Below are 19,684 nucleotides of genomic sequence, written 5' to 3' on the forward strand. Positions count from 1 at the left end.
GAAGGCAGCGTGTTGGGTATGAAGGCAGCGTGTCGGGTATGAAGGCAGCGTGTCAGGTATGAAGGCAGTGTGTCGGGTATGAAGGCAGCGTGTTGGGTACGAAGGCACTGTGTCGGGTATGAAGGCAGCGTGTTGGGTACGAAGGCAGCGTGTCGGGGTGGAAGGCAGTGTGTTGGGTATGAAGGCAGCGTGTTGGGTATGAAGGCAGTGTGTTGGGTATGAAGGCAGCGTGTTGGGTATGAAGGCAGCGTGTTGGGTATGAAGGCAGCATGTCGGGGCACGCAGGGCGGGTGTGAAAGCAGCGGTGTGTGTGAAGTGGGGCGTGCGAGCCCGGCCGGGGGCCAGCGCAGCTCCGGCCGCCTGCAGCCCCTCGGTGCCTTTGATGCCGAGCACGGCTGACAGCCCGGCCAGGGCGGCCGTGGCCGGGGGCTGGGGGAGCTCTGCTCGGCAGAACCATTAATGCCAACTCCCATAACAATAATCATAAAAGCCACGTCTCAGAGCTCCTCGCGCGGCCACTAAAGCGATGCCTCTGGCAGCCCCCCCCGTCTAGCAGCAATACCTGGGGGGGCAATCGAAAAGTCTCTGCTTATTCCAGCTGATGGCCAATCTCTCTCTATTTAAGCCTCTCAGACAGCTAATCTAATCAATATTGCAAGGAGGGCTGCATTAGCAGGGAGCAGGCTGGCTGCGCTGATGGAGCAGCAGATGAGGGGCTCCTGTCCCCCCCCGGCCCACCTGAGGAAGCGGTTGAGGTCGCCGTGTTTCATGTACTCGAAGACCATGATGAGGGGCTCGCCCTCGGTGCAGACGCCGTAGAACTTGACGATGTGCTTGTGCTGCAGCACCGTCAGCAGCTCGGCTTCGCGTTGGAAATCCAAGCGGGCACTTTCTGTCACCTCCTTCAGCGCCTGGGGGCACACGGCATCAGTGACACCCCCACAGACCCCCTCACGCCCACGTCGTATCCCCTCCTCACCTTCACAGCCACCAGCATCTTCTCCTGCTCCGGGAGGAGGTTGTAGCACTCGGCCAAGAAAACCTTCCCGAAGGCGCCCTCGCCCAGCTCCCACTTCAGCACGATGTCCCGCCGCTGCACGTGGTGCACGCCTGGGGGGACCCCCACCCATCAGTGCCCCCCGGGTCGGGCATGAGCACGGGGGGATGCTCGGGGACCGCAGTCCCCAACCCAACCCTTACAGGCGTTGCAGAAATACTGGGGGTTCTCGATGAAGTTGCTCTTCAGCCCCTCCAGTTTGCTCTCAGCCGAGGAAAGGGGGCTGCTGCCCAGGTTCATGAAGTGTAGGGACATGGCCAGGTCATCCTCTTGGGCCAGCACCGCTGAACCTTGTGGGGACAAGGACAAGGCCATCAGGGGGTCCCCCAGCCCCCCCAGCCTGTGCAGCCAGTGCCAGGCTCTGCCGAGCAACCCCCCGCCCGTGTGGCCCCTGGGGGCCAGGCAGCCCGATCAAAACCATTTAGAGGCTGAATCCATTCCAGGAGTGAATTAGCAGCTGCTGCCCACGCTCCCAGGGGAGCCAGCACCCCTCCACGGGAGTCCCCCACCCTCGGTCCCTCTTCCCACACCTGTGTCCCAACCCAGGTGCCCGACACAGCTGCGGCTGCCCCAGGGATGTGGGAACCGGGCTGTCCCCGTGTCACAGCCCAAATATTGAGTCACCAGGCCGGGGGCACTCACGGTTAATGCCAAACTTGGACCGTTGCCCGCACTTGTTGAGCAGGACGAGCATGACAGAGAGGGAGAGGCAGGCGAACACAGCCAGAGCCACAGCCACCGAGACCTGGTGGCAATGGGGATAGGGCTCAGGTTGAGATCCCACCAGGTCCCTTTTCCCAGCCCGTGGGATGGGAACAAACCCATGAGATGATTACAAGCCCCAGGTGACACCACAGGGAAAACTGAGGCACTGACACTCTGTCCTTCATCCCCACCATATACCCCCATCCCGCTCGGTGCTGCCTTGGCTGTCCCCTAGGGATTTGTCCCACTCTCTTGCAGGCATCCTGGTCCTCCCATCCCGGAGGAGGGATACAGAGCGTCTGCAGAGCATCTCCTCACCCCAAGCGTGTGCTCATCCGTTGTCTCCACAGGCCCCTCCAGTGAGCTGTTCCTGGTGCCTGGGGCAGGGAGAAGGTGTAGGGTGAGTGTGGGGTCCCCATCCCCTGAAGCAGCCCTGGATACCCCAGGATGAGCCCTGAGGGGTGGCTGGAATGCCCAGTCTGGGCGGGCTGGGGCAGCAATCCTGGCCACTCACCCGGTGGGGACAGAGACACTAGAGCAGCCCAAAGGGAGAGAAAGCAGAAACACTCGTTATTTCTCAGGTGGGAGTGCCCCATCCTTCCCCTCTCATCCCTGGGGAAACTGAGGCACACCAGGGCTTGTGTAGACAGCAGGCAGAGCCCGATGCAACCCGTTCTGCACACCAGGCGTGACACATCTCTGTAAGACAGGGGACACCCCGGGCAGCCCCCACTGGCACCTACCGGGGATGGGCTCCTCGGGGCTGAAGCTGAAGGGATTGTCCATGAAGCGCCCCTGGACGCTGCGGGCGGCCGAGCCCAGGGGGTTGCGGACCAGCAGGGTGTAGTTGCCGTTGTTGACGTGGGTGGGGCGGTTGAGCTGGAGGCAGCCGTGGAGGACGGTGGAGTTGTGCTCGTACTCCATGATGAGGGTGTGGATGTAGCGTCCCTCAACCAGCGCCGTGCCGTTGAAGAGCCAGCGGATGCTGGGCACGGGGTTGCCATCCACGGAGAAGGGGATGCACCAGGAATGCCGGGGAATGGCTTTGTCTAGCAGCAGGATCACGGGGGGAACTGGGGGAGACAGAGCTGGGTGGGTTCCTGAGCCAGACCCCTCACCCAGCACCCACCACAGCCCCTTCTGGACTGCTCACAGGTGACGTTCAGCATCACGCTGTCCTCTGCCGGCCCCACCGCGTTCTCTGCCCAGCACGTCAGGTCCTTGTGGTTGAGGTTGGAGGAGACGTTGTTGATCTCCAGGATGATCTGGTCTGAGAGCTGCAGGCAGTACCAGGACGGGCTGAGCAAAGGACACCCCCAAGCCTGGCCAGGTTCTGCATCCCCCCATGCCCACCCCACCTGTGACAGGATGCTGGGGGGGGTCAGTGCTGCTGGGAGGGTCACTGGCCATACCCCAGGAAGGCTGAGCTTGCCTTGGTGACAACGAGCAGCTCAGGTCCCACGTCGGGGACCACCCACTCTGCGGTGGCCGGTGGGTTGGCACTGATGTGGCAGGTGAGGTTGACGCTGTCCCCTTGGCGCAGCACCACCTCGGGGGGCTCGATGCAGACGGTCGGGGGCTCTGCAGGGGCAGGAAGGGTGAGCCACATGTACCCCCATGTCCCACGCTATCCCCAGCCAAACGGCTCAGGACAGGGGACAAATCCAGGAGCCAAAGCCATCGGGGTCCCCAGCCACGTACCACAGGCGCGGAAGACCTGGCTGTCCAGGGGCACCAGCACGCTGCCCTCCCAGCAGCCCAGAGACTGGTTCCCCAGTTCGGCCCGGCTGCCGTTCTGCCACAGCTGCAGCCAGCGGAGGCCACAGGAGCAGTTGAAGGGATTTCCCACCAAGATGCTGAGACGGAGCAGGGAACAGAACTCGGGCTCAGAAGGGCTCCAGGCCCCACACATTTGTGTTTGTCCCAGCGGAGTCAGCCAAGGCTGCACCTGGGCACCCCCAGCCCCCGGCTTTGTGTCACACATGCCCCGTGTGCCACCCCTGTCCTTGTCCCCACACCCATGGATGTGAGAGCCACCATCTCACTGCACCCCTAGCCCTGTCCCTGCCTCTGTGTCACTTGAGGGGTACATCCCCAGTGGGAGATACTCTGCACCCACCTCCCCCCTCTCGCTCATCACTCACAGCTCTTGCAGGGGCAGATGCTGGAAGGTTTTCCAGGAAAGGCTGTGCAGTGCATTGGAGGAGAGATTCCTGTTGGGACAAGCCCCATCAGCCACCCCTTCCCACTCAAACTCCCATCCAACATCTCTGCAGAGGGTCCGGCCAGGGCACAGGGCAGCACCAGGGCCACCGCTGTCACACCGTGACCGTGAACCAGCTCTGCCAGGCGTGCCCCCAGTCCTCAGGCACCTCCCTGCAGGGGGGAGCCCCGTGAACCCCAGGACAGGGTCCCTCTGGCTCTCGGGGGACCCCTCCCACATCGGCTCAGCACAGGGCTCCCGGCGGGGCTGGCAGCTGCCCGCACTCGTGCCCAGATCGATGGTTTCCCACTCAGCAGCAGAGCCCCCCCGGCCAGGCTGATGTGCCCGTGGGCGGCGGGACACCATCGATCGTGCCCGGGCGCGGGGACCGGCCACCCTGCACCGGGGCCGGCGCCCGCGGGGATGGGGGGCTGATCCCCAAACGGGGGGAGGGTGTTGAGGGGGGGAAGGGGAGACTCACACGTGGCTCAGCCTGGGGGTGTCCAGGAAGGCGTCGGCAGAGATGTGCTGCAGCCCCGACCTGGAGATGGTGCTGGAAGGAGGGAAGGGCTGAGCACCTGCACCGTGGATCCTGAATCCATCCCCTGTGCCTCCTTGTAGTGGGATTGAGCTCTGGGGATCCCTCGCCCACCAGCCCCCCTCCCCCATTTCCCTGTACAGGGACCCCACCCCGGGGTGCTCACAGGCTCCTGAGGTCCCGCAGCATCCTGGTGTCAGCTCGGGCCAAGGTCGTCAGCGCCTGCTGGTTCTCAATGATGCTGGAAGGCAAAGGAGGGGGGTCAGGGTAGCAGCCCAGGACGCCTCATGCCAGGGGCTGTTGGCAAAACGTGGGGCGAGGGGGATTGAGAGGGGCACAGCTCTCCCACTCCCCAGGCTGCGCCTGCAGTACAGCCCGCAGCTGGGGATGGGGACAAAGGTGGAGCTGAGCTGTTCCGCTGTGCCTCGGTTTCCCCTGGGATGAGCTGGGAAGAGGGGGGGATGGCAGCAGGTGGTCCCGATGGTGCTGAGCCCCCCGTCGGTGCAAACCGTGTGGGGTCCGTGCTGAGTCACCACTTGGAGCCCGTGGTCTCACCCACAGAATGAGTTTTCTGGGTCTCAGCCCCATTCACGCCATGGGTCTCCACCTTTTCTCGCACGCCATGGCGTCCTGCACTGTGACAGGGGCACCGCTGCCACTGTTCCCCCACCCTTTTCTCCAGGCAGGAGGTGAAGAAAAGCCCCTTTGGGAGCAGGTGCAGGGTTTTTCCCGGCCCCACCCCACAGGCTGCTCCTGTGAACCCCAAATCACAAGGGCTGGTTAACTGGGGTTCAGATCCTCACCAAGGGGGTTTTGGTCCCACTGACCCCTGTGGGGATGGGACGAGAGCGGCTGGGGCAGTGGGATGGCTGGGGGTCTCTCGGGGACCACCATCCCCACCACCATCCACCCCACCCCGCCAGCCAGCGAACAAAGAGCTGGCAGTGCCTGTGGCGCAGCATCCCATGGCACGTGGGGAAACTGAGGCACGGAGACACCGCAGCCAGTCCCCAGCAATGCGGCACAGGCAGGGCTGTGGCGGGGAGAAAACCCAGGAACTGGGGCGCTTTGGTATCCTGCAGCATCCCGTCCTCCCAGCACCCTCCTCATCCCTGCTCGCTCCAGCCCTCTTCTCCCCACCCCACATCCCGGAGCAGGGGAATGAGTGGGAGCAGAGTAGATGCCCCAAACCAGCAAATTTGGGGTGTGTCCCCCCAGCATGCCAACCCGCAGGCCCCAGGGCACAGCGACGGCCCCAATAGGACGGGGATAAGTGGCTCCCCACAGCCCTGCCCTGCCCAGCACTCTGTGGGTGCTCCCTGCCCGGGGCCCCTGCTGCACCCTCAGTGTGCTGCCGTGGTTAGCATCGCCGGAGGAGGGGGTGAAGAACTGCCCCCCAGCCCCTCACTTGCTCCCTGGGGGGATGGTGCAGCCCCCCACCCCATCTTTGCAGCCCCAAATGCCTCTCGCCAAGCAGGCGCTCGCCCCACAGCGATCCCAGCCCATCTGGTGATCCCTGTTCCATCGCTGCTGCAGCCCAGCCCCGCCATCCTGTCCCCGAGCCTTCACCTCCATCCCCACCACCCCACTGTCCAGTCCCTCAGCTCTGCTGCCCCAGCCACATCATCACCAGCCCCATCACTCCCAGCCCCTCCGCTTGGTCCCTGAGCTCTGTCACCCCCAGCCCCACCACCCCCAGCCCCATCATGCCCAACCGCTCTGCCCAATCCCCAAAATCCGTCACTCCCAGCCCCATCATCTCCATCGCAGAGCTCTGTCACCGCCAACTCCACCGCTGCCCCATCCCCATCACCGCATCCCTCAACCCCGTCACCCGCAGCTCCTCCGCCTGGTCGCTGAGCTCTGTCACCCCGCAGCTCCATCACCCCCAGCCCCGCTATCCCCAGGCTCCGTCACTCCCAGCTCCACCGTGCTGTCCCATCGCTCCCAGTCCCTCTGCCCGGTGTCTGAGCTCCATCACCCCGGCCCCCGGCCCCATCGCCCCCGGCCCCACTCACACGTCGGTGAAGCTGCCTGTTTCCAGCAGCGGGGCCAGGCTGCCCACGGTGTCGGGCTCCCGGCAGAGCAGGATCCCGGCCGAGGGGCAGCGGCAGTGCCGGGGGCAGGGACCGGCAGCGCCCGGGGCTGGCAGGGACAGGGGCAGGAGCAGCGCGGCCAGGGAGAGCCAGGCGGGCAGCGGCGGCATCGCGGGGCCGGTCCCGGGGCCGGTCCCGGTCCTGGACCCGGTGCCGGCGCCGCTGCTGCCGGTGCCTCCCTCCCTCGCACTTGCCCGGCAGCCCGAGCACGGGGCCGTGCGGGGCTTAAAAGCAACGCAGGGATCGGCCTCCCGGGAGGGGCCGGCGGCTCCCCCCGCCCCGGCACCGCCCCCGCCCCGGCCCGAGACCCCCCCGGCCGTGATTCACCGGCACCGGGAAGACTCCGACCCGGGACAGAGGGATTCCGCGCACAGGCACCGACCACGGAGCCCATCTGTGCCCCGTCCGCGCCCTGCTTAGACCCCTGAGCCCTGCCTGAGCCCTGCCTGAGCCCTGCCTGCATGCTGGCACCCCACACTTGCACCTCCAGCCCCCCCAAGTGGATCCACCCCACCACTGGCACCCCCAGAATTGCCGGGGCACACCCGTGCACACGCATGTACACACAGACACACACAGCCGCTCCAGAGCCTGGCTCAGAGCTGGCTACGGTATCAGGGACAGGGCTCGAGGGCCACCTCGAGACCCCCAAGCTGTCACAGCCCCCCCCGACCGTGCTCCCAAATCTCGAGGCATGATGGGCTCTCCCGGCTCAGCACCCCGCTACGTTGGGGCACAGAGATGCTGGAGACGAGGGGACGTTTGGTGGCACAGTGGCCCTGTCTCCAGCTGTCACCTTCGACCAGGACCCACCTCCTCCTCCCGCTTCCCGAGGTGGGGCAGGACGGGACTGGTTTGCACCCAACGCCCCACCCCGGGGTGCCCCATCCCTGCCCGGACGCTGTTTGTCCCCGAGCTTGCTCGGAAGTGCGCCGGGGGTGGTTCATCTGTGCGCTGAGCTTAGCACGTCCTCAGCCTGCACCCTTCCCCCGTGGCTCAGCCCTCGGCGCGTCTCCACCGCCAGCCTCCAGCGGCACCCATGGGGCCACGGTTCCCTTGGGGTGACCTCCCGTGGGGCCCCACCGGACACCCCAGCAGGCCCCCCTCCCGGCAGAGCGGGCCAGTGGCTGTTGCCACATCCTCCTAAATTCCACTGCCTTGACGTTTTTCTCAAGAAACGCCCCCGGTTTGGGCACCGCAGGGCAAAGCCGCAGGATGCAGATGCGGCTGGCGGCGTGGGGAGTGAGAAGCCCCGTGTGCCGTCCCCCCACTCCGCGATCCCCCCGAGCCAGGCACTGCCACAGATGAACTCCATCCCCTTTATTCGTGCTCATCCCACAGCCGCAGATAAGACAGTGACGCCCCTTCCGTGGACCAGCACGGCCTTGGCACTGGTCCCAGTGCAGGGCACTGGGGAGAGACATCAGGGCAACCCCAGGCTTGTCCCGCTGCAGGGCTGCCCCGCGACTCAGTTTCCCCATCCGTAGAAGGTGTGGGGGTCACAGGGGTTGCTGGTCTGTTTGCCAGGCGGCTGGGGAGCGATGACAGAGGCAGGTTGGTGTGGGACCCCGAATGCAAACCCTGCTACCCATTCCCACACCCACATTATCCCCCCCCCCCCCAAAAAACAAGTAAGGAAAGCCTGGGGTGTTCTCCTCCCAGCCAGCAGCCCCCCACTCCCTCCCCCTGACTTGGAGCACACCCAATTTATTTTCAGGGAAAATGCACCCCATGGAACATCCTTGCCTTGTGCTGCCACCCTCTTCCTAAGGCACCCACTCCTCGGCTAGGCCCTTGGAAGCAATAAATAATGCGGGGGGGTCCCAGCAGTGGGGGGATGGCCGGAGAAGGGCGTGGGGTGCAGAGTCCAGCAGGGGTCCAAGGACACCCCGGGCTCAGAGTCAGGCTGTCCCGTTGGGGAGCTGGCCTGGGCTGCGGTCCTTGCGTGTGGGCAGGGGGGATGCGGGGGGCTCATCCTCCTCAGGGGGTGGGTCCATCTCGGTGTCAGAGGGTTCTGCTGAGCCGTGATGGCCATTTTCGGGGCTGTAGAAGAAGGAGAGGGTGCGGAAAGCAGGCGCCATGTGGTCCTTGATGCGCTCCAGGAGCTGGACGAAGGAGGGGCGCTGGCGTGGGTTCTGCTGCCAGCACAGGCACATCAGCTCGTGGCTGTGGACAGAGGGCACAGAGAGAGGGTTTGGGGGACTCCAGCCCCCCACGGCCCTCCCAGCACTGCAGAGACCAGGATTCCCCCTGCCAGCCTTTCCCACGGGAGGCTGGGGCTGTGAGGGGGTGTCCCCCAGCACTCACAGCTTGTTGGGGCAGTTCTCGGGCCGCTCCAGGATGCCGTTGTCCATGACAAAGCGCAGGACCTGCTCGTTGGACATGCCCTGGTAGGGCTGCTCGGCCAGCGTGGCGATCTCCCACAGCACCACCCCAAAGGACCTGCCGGAGCACCACTGCTCAGCTGGGGATCCCCAAATCCCCCCGGCTCTGCCCACCTCAGCACCCACCAGACATCAGACTGCGTGTTGAAGATGCCATCCTTGAGCGCCTCGGGTGACATCCAGCGCACGGGGAGCAGCCCCTTGCCCCCTTTCCGGTAATAATCCGTCTCATAGATATCCCGGGTCATGCCGAAATCTGGTGGAGGAGGAAGAGGAGGAGGAAGGTGTGAGCAGCAGGAGACACAGGGCTGGCACAGCCTGCCCGCCACTGCCCACCCACCTCCGATCTTGACGGTGAAATCCTCGGACACCATGCAGTTGCGGGCAGCCAGGTCCCGGTGCACGAATTTGTTGGCATTGAGGTAGGCCATGCCATCGGCGATCTCCCCCGCCATCTGGATCATGTCCTTGAGCGATGGTGGTGGCAGCCCGGGGTTGTTCTGCACCATGCACAGAGTCAGGGCTGGGGCAGGGGCACGCCAGCACCCTCCTGGAACAGGGCGGGTGTCCCTTTTCCTGGCACGTGCCCAGCCCCTCACCTCGGCCTCAGGCCTGAGTGACCGCAGGTAGCTCTTCAGGTCCCCACGTGTCATCAGCTCCATGATGACCAAAGCTGGCTGGCCCTGGGATACAACGCCGAGCAGACGGACCTGCAGGGACGAAGAGGGCTGGCATGTGAGTGGCCAGACCCCCCACGTCCCCTCCCTCCCCCTCAGCTGCCCACCTACCACGTGGTGGCACTTGAAGGCTTTCATGACAGAGGCCTCGTTGAGGAACTCGATGCGCTCCCGCATGGTGGCCAATTCGTTGACTGTCTTCAGGGCCACCTTGGTCTCCTCTCCCTCCGCGACCAACCCCAGCGCCACCCCCTCATACACCATCCCAAAGGAGCCCTGTCCCAGCTCCCGGATCACTGTGATCTTCTCCCGGGACACCTCCCACTCGTCAGGCATGTACACTGTGGGGTGAGCGGGGATCACCCCATCCCCATCACTGTAACTAACCACATCTGCATCCCCATCTTCATCTTCATCCCATCCCCATCCCCATCCTCATCTCCATGTCATCACCATCCTAGTCCCTGTCCCCATCCCCATCTCCATCCCATTCCCATCCTCATCACCACCCCTTTCTCATTCCCTTCTCCAGTTCATCACCATCCTCCTCCCTATCCCCATCCCTCTGCCATTGCCATTCCCATTCCCTGTCCCATTCCCATCTCCATCCCATCATCATTCTCATCCTCATCTCCATTTCACCACCATCCTCCTCCCTGTCCCCATCCCCATCTCCATCCCCATCTTCATCTCCATCCCGTTCTCATTCCTGTCTTCATCCCATGACCATCCTCCTCCCTGTCCCCATCCCCATCCCCACTCCCATCCCCATCCCATTCCTATTCCCACCTCCATCTCCATCCCCACCCCCATATTCATCTGCATCCCATTCCCATCCCATTTTCACCCCATCCCATCCCCGTCCCCTCCAGTGTAATCCCAGCAAAGAAAAGGCTCAGTGGCCCCTTGAGGTGGCCCCTGCCTGTCCCCACGTCCCCACATACTGTCCGAAGCGCTGAAGTACTCAGGGTTGACGGAGGCATAGAGAGTCCCGCTGGGGTACCCGTCATTGTTCCTGCCAGGGGTGGGCAGCGCTCGGAGCTGCTGCCTCCCCCCAGCCCTTCCCAGCCCCGGTTCGGCCGGACCCTGCCCCAGCCCAGCCCTGGGGGTGCAGGGGGGTCGTTACCTCTTCTTGTTGTAGAAGAAGACGAAGACGGCCAGGCAGGATATGAGCACCATGAGAACCACAGGTGTGACGGTGAGCAGGACATAGAAGCTGCTGGACTCTTCCTCAGCTGCCGGGAGCAGGCGGCCGTGGATCAGGGTCCGGACACTCGTTCCACCTCACATGGGACACCTGTCCCACCACCACCACTGGGCCAGAGAGGGGGAGCCCCCAGCTTCCCCAGACCTGTCCCAGAGCATCCTGTGTGTCCCTGTCCCAGAGCATCCCCCAATCCTCCAGATCCCCCAATCCATCAGCAGACCCTGTTGTCCCTGTGTCCAACTCCAGCAGCATCCCCCAATCCCCCAGCTCCTCAATCCAGCAGCATCCTTGGATGAAGGATGGGAAGAAGACCAGCATGGCTGAGCAGAACTCTTCGGTGGAACTCAGGGAAAAAGGAGAGGTTCTGACCTTTGGAAGAGGGGGTGGGAAGTTCAGGAGGATCTGAGGGAGCTCAGGACAAGAATGAAAATTAGAAGGGTCAAAGCCCAACTGGAACTGAATCTGCCATAAGAGACAGTAAAAAGTGTTTCTATAAATCCATCAGCGCCCAAGGGAGAGCTGAGAAGGAAGTGGGTGCTGGGCACTGCTGAGGGACCTCAGATCCTGGGGTCAGTTTTGGACCCCTCATGACAAGAGAGATCTGGAGGGGCTGGAATGTGACCAGAGAAGGGAACAGAGCTGGGGATGGGTTTGGAGCAGCAGGAGCAGCCGAGGGAGCTGGGGGGGGGGTTCAGACTGGAGAAAAGGAGGCTCAGGGGGGACCTTCTCACTCTCCACAATTCCCTGACAGGAGGGCGCAGCCAGATGGGGGTCAGGCTCTGCTCCCAGGGAACAAGGGACAGGACAAGAGGAAATGGCCTCAGGTTGTGCCAGGGGAGGTTTAGATTGGATATTTGGGAAAAATGGAAAGCATTGGAGCAGGCTGCCCAGGGCACTGGTGAAGTCCCCGTCCCTGGGGGGATTTAACAGACATGTGGATGTGGCACCTGGGGACAGGGGTTAGTGGTGGCCTTGGCAGTGCTGAAGGAACAATTGGACTCACTGGTCTCGGCCTTTTCCAACCCAAATGATTCTGTGATTCGTTGATGCTTCGGTGTCTCAGGCCAGGATCATCCCTTGATCCCTCAGCTCCCCAGTCCACCAACAACTCCCATCTTCAGCAGCCCAGCCCAGCAGCATCCCCTGACCCCGCATGTCCCATCCCAGCAGCACAGCCCAATTCCCCAGTGTCCTGATCCAGCAGTACCCTCTGAGCCCCAGCTCCCCAGCCCCAGAGCCGCCCCCCTCCCTGTCCACCGGGGTCCCTGTTGATGTCCCCCTGTTCCCTGCAGGTACCTGGACCCAGGATGTAAAACTTGACGAGCCCCGTCCATGAGCCATTGCCAGCCAGCGAGGTGGCCCGGACCTTGGCCGAATAGTTCCCTGGCTGGAGCAGAGCCAGGTGGACGCCCCCATACTTGGAGTATCGGTGGCGTGAAACGCAGACAACAGTGGTGACCTCCTGGAGGGGACAATGTGGGGGTGGCAAAGGGGCTTCATCCCCCCCAGCCATGTGTAAGCCTTGGGAGAGAGATGGATGGGATGGGATGGGATGGGATGGGATGGGATGGGATGGGTGCTGTGCCCCTGTAACCAGACCTGGTGGGGCCAGGCAGGGGATGCCACAGGGCACCCTCACCTCACTCTCCCGGCTGTACTTAATCTCATACTTGAGGATGAGCCCATTGGGGTTCCTGGGCTCTTCCCAGCGCAGCAGGACGCTGTTCTTGCCAGCCGGCTCCCACGTGACGTTGCCAGGAATGTTGTCAGCTTGCACTGGAGAGGGGCACAGAGGGGGTGAGCTCCTGGGGGGCATCACCTGGCCCCCAACCCTCTGCCAATCCCCCATCTCAACAACATCCCAGCACATCCCAAACCATGGGGTTTGGAAGGGAGGAGCCTGGGGACGCACACTCGGGCATGGTCCTGGCGAAGACGAAGGTGGCGGCGCTGCAACCCACGGTGTGCGCGGCGTGGTTGCAGGCGTGGATGTCGATGCGGTACTCGGTGAAGTGGCGCAGCCGCGACAGCACCGCCCGGTCACGCACCACCTTGTCCTCGAAGATCTGGAAGTCAGGTTTGGGCTCGCCTCCAGGGCGGCTCGGGGCCAGCGGCTCCGCTGAGGAGGCGTTGGCCGGGGATGTGACGGCCACCACGTCCCTGCGCTGCTTTGGGGTCCTGCAGGACATGGGGAGAGGAGGTGGTGGGGAGTCAAGGTGCTGGGATTTTCCCCCACAATCAATCAGGGGAGGGGAGATCCCCCCAGGCTGGTGTGGTCCCAGCTCACCTCTGTGGATTCTTATTAATGGACGTCACCTTCCAGGGTGGCCTGAGACAGCGGGAAATCAGTTAAAGGGTCTGCCAGGAGCAGCCACTGGATCCCCCACCCAGGCAGACCCACGCACCCAGCCTGGGGGAGCCCCCCAAAGCAGGGACCCCCCCCAGATGGCACCTGGGGATGGTGATGGAATTGTGGAGGAAGTTCTCAAACTTCTTCTGGAAGGACTCGGCTTCGCCCTCCATGCGGAGCTGCCCGTCAGTGGGGCGGCAGGGGCAGCACCGCTCCTCCGCATCCTGCTCCCCCTCGGGACCATCCCCAAACCCGAAGCGCGTGTCTGCGCTGCTGGTGGGCAGCTTCAGGCCTGTGGGCAGCAACGGGCAGGGCTGGCAGGGCCTGGCTCAATGGGAAAATCCCTGTTCCACTGGCGTCCTTGGCTGCTGCGCTGGTCCTGCCCTGCCAGGGCTCACCTTTGTGGCAGTAGTCATTGATGTAGAGCTCCATGTCCTCGGCCAGCTGCTGCCACAGCACCAGGTAGTAGGTGATGTTGCCGTTGCGTTGCGTGGGCGGCTTCCAACGCACCACGATGTGGGAGGAAGAGTTGGACATGGAGATGACGTCCCGGGGCACCGTCGGGGCTGGGATGACACAGGGGCGGTCAGTCTTTCCTGGGGGGTCCACCATGGGCATCCCCAGCACTCTGCCAGCCCCTTACCCGCTGGCATGGTGCGGATGTAAACCACCTCGCTCTGTGCCCCGTAGTTGCGTCCTTCCTCGGCCGTGGTGAGGGTGATGGCGCGCACGAAGATGGCGTATTGGGTCCAGGGACGGAGGTTGAGCAGCGTCACCCCTGGCTCCTGCTCGCTGCTCAGTGGCAGATCCACGTCCAGCACGTTCCAGCTCTGGGCCCCACAGGCATCCTGCCCCACATACTCTGACACGTTCTGGAAGGGTCTGTCCCGCAGCAGGCATCAGGGAGGGTCCCGGGACCCCTGGGTGTCCAGCAGGAACGAAGGACACCGTGGGCTGTCCCAAGCCCTCCACAATGGGGACAAGAGGGCAGCAGGGAGCACTTACGACTCCTTGTAGTAGACAATGAAGCTGAGGAGGTCCCGGTACTCAGGCGGCCGGTACCGCTCCCACTTGAGGAAAATGCGGTCGGACTCGGTGACGTTGGAGATGAAGCGCAGGGTCTGGGTCTTACCTGTGGGGGCAGGCGGGGCTCAGGCAGGGTCACGGCACTGCCGGTTGTCCCCATCCCCGTACTCACAGGATGCCCGGTCCCCATTGGTGCGAGGGTTGATCTCCGCCTTGTTCTGCCGCCCCTTGGTGCCCGTCACCTCTTCCATGCGATAGATCTCAGCCAGGCACAGCTTGGGATTGAATGCGAAGTACATCTTGCCCACGGGGATGGAGAGGATGTGGTGGCTCCAGTCCCAGAGCTGCTGCAGGTTCTGGTTGTCCAGGACGTACAGGGTGTAATTCCTGGGGGAGGAGATGTGGATGGAGGCGGTGGCCAAGGGCACCTTCAGAGCCACATGTCCCCCCCAAACCCACACCGTCCTCACCCGTCCACCATGGAGTCACCACGGATCAGCTTGAGGTTCTTGAAGAAGGACAAGGAGACAAGGGCGAAGGAGTGTTTGATCTTCAGGAAACCCGTGATGGTCTCGATGAGCCCCAGGCTGCTCTGCAGCTCCGAGGCCAGGTTATCTGGGAATGACACACTGCATGAGCTCAGGGAGAGGGGCACCTCCCCATTAATTCACTCTGCAAGGGAAAAGATCCCCTTCGTCCACCCCCTGCCCTCTGCAGCAGGTCTCCCACCCAGGGTGGGAGAGGCAGGGCCAGGTCTGGCACAATGTCTTGGGGTGCCTTTATGATGTGTATCCCCTATTGCTAACCTAACCCTATCGCTGCTTTATGCCCAGGAAATTAATTTTGTGCCTTTAAACACTCACAGCCCCGGCGGATGTTGAGGATGAGGTTCCCCTCGATGAGGGTGCAGCCCCCCAGCTCCTGTGCTGCCCGCGTCGAATCGATGGTCTTGGTGCCCACCTTGCACTCCTTGGGACACAGCCCCTCGCACTTGTGGCAGAACATGCTGTGGGCAGAGTGACAGGGACGGGATGTGAGCCGGCCGACGTGCCACCACCGTGCCTATGCTGGGGACACTGGGGGCACTGGGGACCCCCCCACCTGCTCTCATTCCTGGTGTATCCTGAGGGACACTCGGACAGGCACTGTCGCTGGTGGATGACGAACTTGGAGGCATCGCGGGGGTTGTCGGAGACCTTGCGGAGGCTGGCGCAGTACTCGGCGGTGACGCAGCGCCAGCCCTCGTACTCGTAGGTGCGGGGCGGGCACGAGGGCAGGCAGTGCCCGTTGAAGTGGAAGTGGCGGCAGGCGACGCAGGCCCGGCTGTCACGGGGGCGGCCGCAGCCCCCCAGGCACTCGGCGTGGCAGCACTCGCCCGCTGCCGTGCACGCCGAGCCCGCACCGCATGGGCACACTGAGAGAGGAGACACGGCACATGGGCACGAGGGACCAACGGGCACAGAGCCCAGCCTGGGGCAGCACAGCTGGGAGTGGAATTGGGTGTAGATGGGGGAGAGGAGAGAGGTGGGAAGGGCTGGGGGGGCTGCTGGCATCCTCCAGGGCTGGGGGGAAACAGGAGTGAGGGTGGGATGGAGAGATAGATGGAGGGATGCAGGGATGGAGGGTGGGATGTGATGCAGGGATGGAGGGATGCAGAGATGGAGGGAGGGATGTGATGCAGGGATGGAGGGATGTAGGGATGGAGGGAGGGATGTGATGCAGGGATGGAGGGATGCAGGGATGGAGGGTGGGATGGATGGCAGGATGAAGGGAGGAGCGTGATGCAGGGATGGAGGGATACAGGGATGGAGGGAAGGATGTGATGCAGGGATGGAGGGATGCAGGGATGGAGGGAGGGATGTGATGGAGGGACAGGAGGGATGCAGGGACAGGAGGGATACTGGGATGTGGGCATGCAACAATAGAGGGAGGAAGGGAAGGATATGGGTATGCAGGGAGGGATACAGGGAGGTAGGGATGGATTGAGGGAGGCACGGCAGCACTGATGGAGGGATGCACAAAGGGATGGAGGAACGGATGGATGGCCAGGTGATGAGGGGCTGGCCGGGCAAGTGGGCTGATGGGTGGCTGAGTGAGCAACTGGATGGGTGGACGAGGGGCTGCATGGAGGGACAGCAGGACAGAGAGATGGATACGGTGGGGCTCGGCCATGCTGAACCCCATCTGCCCAGTGCAGCCGGGCCGGGGCCACAGCCGAGGTTGCAGCCCCGATAAGGATCTGTGTTTATAGTACATATTCCATTACCAGGTCTCCTGTTTACAGCAAACGAGCTCAGGAGGGGCCTGTATTTACCTCGCCGCTGGGAAAACACAGCAGCCAGGAGCTGGCCTCTCCTCGGAGGATGATACAGCGTGGATCTGGTTACCCCACCATGCTGCCGGCACGGCACGTCCCCAGCAGCAGGGGAGCGACAGCTGCATGCTGGGCCTGCCATTCCCTGCTGGCTCCACCAGCCTCCTCCAGTGCCCTCCCAGTTTGCCCCACAGTGCAAACCAGCACCATCCCAGAAAAGCAGCCGGCACAACTGGGCCCCGCGCCACCAGCACCCACCTTTCTGGCAGTAGCTGGAGGTCCAGCAGCGATAATCCAGCTGTCCATTGACACTGGTCTGCACACATGGCTTCTCCACATCCAGAATGCCCGGGCACACGTCGGCACACTCTTCAGCCAACTTATTGCCCACAATGTAGGTGCTGTCCCCGGTGTCGGGCAGCAGCAGCCCCCAGTCGATGGTGGAGAGGTGGCAGAGCTCCTGGTTGCGCTCAATGCGGACTGACCCGCGGAGGATGTGGCCCAGGCTGTGCAGCCCCACGTCCCGCAGGTGTGGCATCTCGAAGATGACCAAGGCGTAGCTGAAGAAGAGGTTGGTGCCGCGGATGACCGAGAGGTTGGGGAAGAGATCCCGCAGGCTCTCCAGCCCGTAGACACGGAAAAGGAGCAGGTACTCCGTGATCATGAGCAGGCGAGGGAAGCTGAGCCCCCGAAAGTCCTCGGCACCCGTGGTGAACATCAGCAGGATCTGCAGGTTGCCTTCGATGATGGAGCAGTTCTCCAGCTTCCGGAGCTGGGAGACGTCATTGCGGATGTCCATGCTGCCGCAGACTGGGGTGGCAAGAGGGGGACCCCATGGGCAGCAGGGACGGGGCAGCTGCCCCCCACACCCACCCAGGGATCCCCCAGGTGATGCTCGTGGGGGTTTAATATCCCAGCGCTGCCTGTCAAGCACGGCTGGAATTGGTTTGGGCAGCCGGGGAGATGCGAGCAGCTCTGACAGCAGCCGGCGCGCTGCGGCTCTCCAGGGCACGGCGCGTCCATCAGCAGTGATGCTAACGAGGCCTGGCAGGCTGGGCACCTGCCTTGCCCCGTGTCAGCCCCAGGACCACGTCCCAGCCCTGCTGCTCACCCTGGGGGAACCTGGCTGGGGGTGTGGATGGCTTTTCCCCTTCCCCGAGTTGTGGGGCAGCTGTGGGGGCTCGCGGATGTCCCCACTCATGGACACGCAGTTACCCAGAGAGTGGCAGCTCCAGCGAGGTCGTCCCCGTTAACTGCCCCTCATGCCCAGACAGGTAATGGGGCACGCAAGGCTACCACAGGTGTCCATGTGGTGCTGCCCCGGCCACACATTGGCTGTCCTGGGGCTTTTCCACCCAGAAATGGGCAGCATGAGCCCCAGCACCTCCTGCCTCCTGAATCCGGCAGGGATGCAAGAGCCAGGATGAGCAAAGAGCTTCCCACTGACGGCATCCCCAGCCAGAAACCAGGTGCGGGTTCTGGAGGGGATCAGGTGCGTGGTTCAACCCTCCTCTGCCTGCTGCCAGCCTGGGCCAGCGGCTCATGGCCGTGTCCTTGTGGCCTCATGCCTGGCGGCATTTTTCCCCTCTTGGTGTCACCCGTGACCCGTGGGCACTGCGGTCCCACGGGCACTGTGGCTCTGGCAGCTGCCCGTAGCCCCTCACCCCACCACAGCAGCAGCTTCAGCCCCTCACTGGGAGCCCTGTCCCCTCCCTGTGAGGACAGGAGGGTCCCTCCACCCTCCTGTGGGACCGGCCGTGAGTGCAGCACCAACCCCGAGGATTACAGCCCCCACTGCCACCATCACCTCCCTGACCTTGCAAAGTCACCCTGTAAGGGGAGAGGGGCCCCCGCGCCCCTGGGAGGACAGGCAGAGGGGTCCCAGGTGGGAGCAGGCACAGTGAGGTGAGTCCCTTGGGCAGCTCTCGGGCGCTTCATTCCTCCATTGCTCCCATCCCCCAGCACAGCCCCTCGGTGATGGGGAAACTGAGGCACGGGTGGCAGGGAGAGGGGAAGGCAGGACAAACGACAAACCCTCCTGGTACCCTCAGCTGTCTCCTGTTGTGGCCATGAAACCCAGGACCCACAGCTGCCCCCTCCCCACCACGGCACCCCCTCCCCATCCTTTCCCACCCCAGCAGCTGCACAGGGAGCAGCGCTCCCGACTCCTGTGACAACTTTCCACCATCCCGGTGGGGCTGAGGCACCGATGCCCCCATCTCCGGCCAAGCCCCCCACTACGCTCCCTTCATCCCACCCCAGCAATGGGGGAGTCCCACGCTCTGCCCCTCCTGCCCAAAACGGGGGATCTGCAGCACTGGGGGTACTGCCAGGGTGGCAAACCCCGACAGGGAACAAAGAGCTTTTTTCGTCTCCTACAAACCCCCGAGCCCACGCACCACCAGGCAGCCCCCCGCCCCAGAACTGACCCCCCCAAGCGAGCGCCCCCCACCCCGCTCCCGGCCACCCCCTCGCAAGCACTTACTTTCGGAGGGAGCCCTCACGGGGGGCAGCGGGAGGTGGCCAAGGACCAGCAACATCACCCCCAGCCGCGGGGCACCCAGAGCCCTCGGCCCCATCCCCGAGCGGGACCCCCAGGGCCCCGTCCCCGTCCCACCTCGGGCGCTGCTGCCCCGTGTCGGGTCCCGCTCGCCGTGTCCGGCCGGTAGCCGGGGAACGCCGGGATAGGGGGGGGCCCCCACGGACCCTGCCCGGACCTTGCGGCCCCTTCACTTTTGTTTTCGGCTGCCGCACACAAAATATTTAGCCTGACAACTGTCAGGGCCGGGGCCAGGGCATGTTTGGGAAATAGAGAGGGGGAAAACAGGGCGGCCCCCCCGCGCCGGAGCGGGTGGGAAGGAAGAGCTGCCTCCTGCCTCAGTTTCCCCAGCCAGAGCAGAAAGATCCAAGCTGCTCTGGCAGGGGGACGCCAGGAAAGCAGCCAGCAGCCCATGGAGACCCCCCGGAGCAGCACTGAAGGGACGGCTTAAGGGTCACTCTGCCTCACGGGGTGAATCTGGGGTGCCAGGACCCCGCGGCTTCGGGGTCCCCACAGAGCAGCAGCCCTGCAGTGAGGGAGGAAGCTGCGGGCATTCAGCACCTGCCTGGCTGTGACGAGCCGCCCTTA

The 19,684-nt window shown here is 63.8% G+C and overlaps 2 protein-coding genes across 2 annotated transcripts in view; both read right to left on the reverse strand.

The window, feature by feature from the left end:
• Window positions 1-6,773, reverse strand: part of NTRK1 (neurotrophic receptor tyrosine kinase 1) — a 9,017-nt gene extending 2,244 nt beyond the window's left edge. The window contains exons 1-14 of the mRNA XM_042034611.1: window positions 6,522-6,773; window positions 4,670-4,744; window positions 4,447-4,518; window positions 3,907-3,975; window positions 3,464-3,618; window positions 3,195-3,343; window positions 2,916-3,039; window positions 2,506-2,835; window positions 2,277-2,294; window positions 2,081-2,139; window positions 1,700-1,802; window positions 1,201-1,347; window positions 980-1,110; window positions 739-911 (exon numbers count right to left, since the gene is read on the reverse strand). Coding sequence (XP_041890545.1) covers window positions 739-911; window positions 980-1,110; window positions 1,201-1,347; window positions 1,700-1,802; window positions 2,081-2,139; window positions 2,277-2,294; window positions 2,506-2,835; window positions 2,916-3,039; window positions 3,195-3,343; window positions 3,464-3,618; window positions 3,907-3,975; window positions 4,447-4,518; window positions 4,670-4,744; window positions 6,522-6,709 — 1,793 coding nt within the window. The 5' untranslated portion in view covers window positions 6,710-6,773. The remainder of the gene's footprint in view (window positions 1-738; window positions 912-979; window positions 1,111-1,200; window positions 1,348-1,699; window positions 1,803-2,080; window positions 2,140-2,276; window positions 2,295-2,505; window positions 2,836-2,915; window positions 3,040-3,194; window positions 3,344-3,463; window positions 3,619-3,906; window positions 3,976-4,446; window positions 4,519-4,669; window positions 4,745-6,521) is intronic.
• Window positions 6,774-7,904: 1,131 nt separating this feature from the next.
• INSRR (insulin receptor related receptor) lies at window positions 7,905-19,642 on the reverse strand. The gene is made up of 22 exons (XM_042034603.1): window positions 19,043-19,642; window positions 16,816-17,367; window positions 15,345-15,657; window positions 15,107-15,249; window positions 14,714-14,858; window positions 14,416-14,630; window positions 14,223-14,349; window positions 13,861-14,099; window positions 13,616-13,783; window positions 13,320-13,509; window positions 13,155-13,196; window positions 12,780-13,045; window positions 12,507-12,643; window positions 12,164-12,329; window positions 10,787-10,895; window positions 10,605-10,675; window positions 9,772-10,001; window positions 9,583-9,693; window positions 9,324-9,483; window positions 9,110-9,239; window positions 8,907-9,041; window positions 7,905-8,765 (listed from the first exon to the last, which is right to left on the reverse strand). The coding sequence occupies exons 1-22, from the start codon at window positions 19,134-19,136 to the stop codon at window positions 8,501-8,503; spliced, it is 4,008 nt and encodes a 1,335-aa protein (XP_041890537.1). The 5' UTR covers window positions 19,137-19,642; the 3' UTR covers window positions 7,905-8,500.
• Between the last annotated feature and the right edge of the window lie 42 nt (window positions 19,643-19,684).

Source organism: Corvus kubaryi, unplaced genomic scaffold, assembly GCF_017639235.1.
Source record: "Corvus kubaryi isolate FWS band 111438036 unplaced genomic scaffold, C.kubaryi_AGA036_p1.0 37373, whole genome shotgun sequence".
Classification (NCBI taxonomy): Eukaryota; Metazoa; Chordata; class Aves; order Passeriformes; family Corvidae; genus Corvus; species Corvus kubaryi.

Bases quoted from the DNA above. Each gene is read 5' to 3' on its own strand.
- INSRR (XM_042034603.1), bottom strand. From the start codon at position 19,136: ATGGGGCCGAGGGCTCTGGGTGCCCCGCGGCTGGGGGTGATGTTGCTG. The intron at 14,859-15,106 runs GTGAGTGTTTAA...TGTCATTCCCAG, and splicing joins CCTCAACATCCGCCGGGGCT to ATAACCTGGCCTCGGAGCTG. The intron at 13,197-13,319 runs GTGCCATCTGGG...CCGCTGTCTCAG, and splicing joins AATTCCATCACCATCCCCAG to GCCACCCTGGAAGGTGACGT.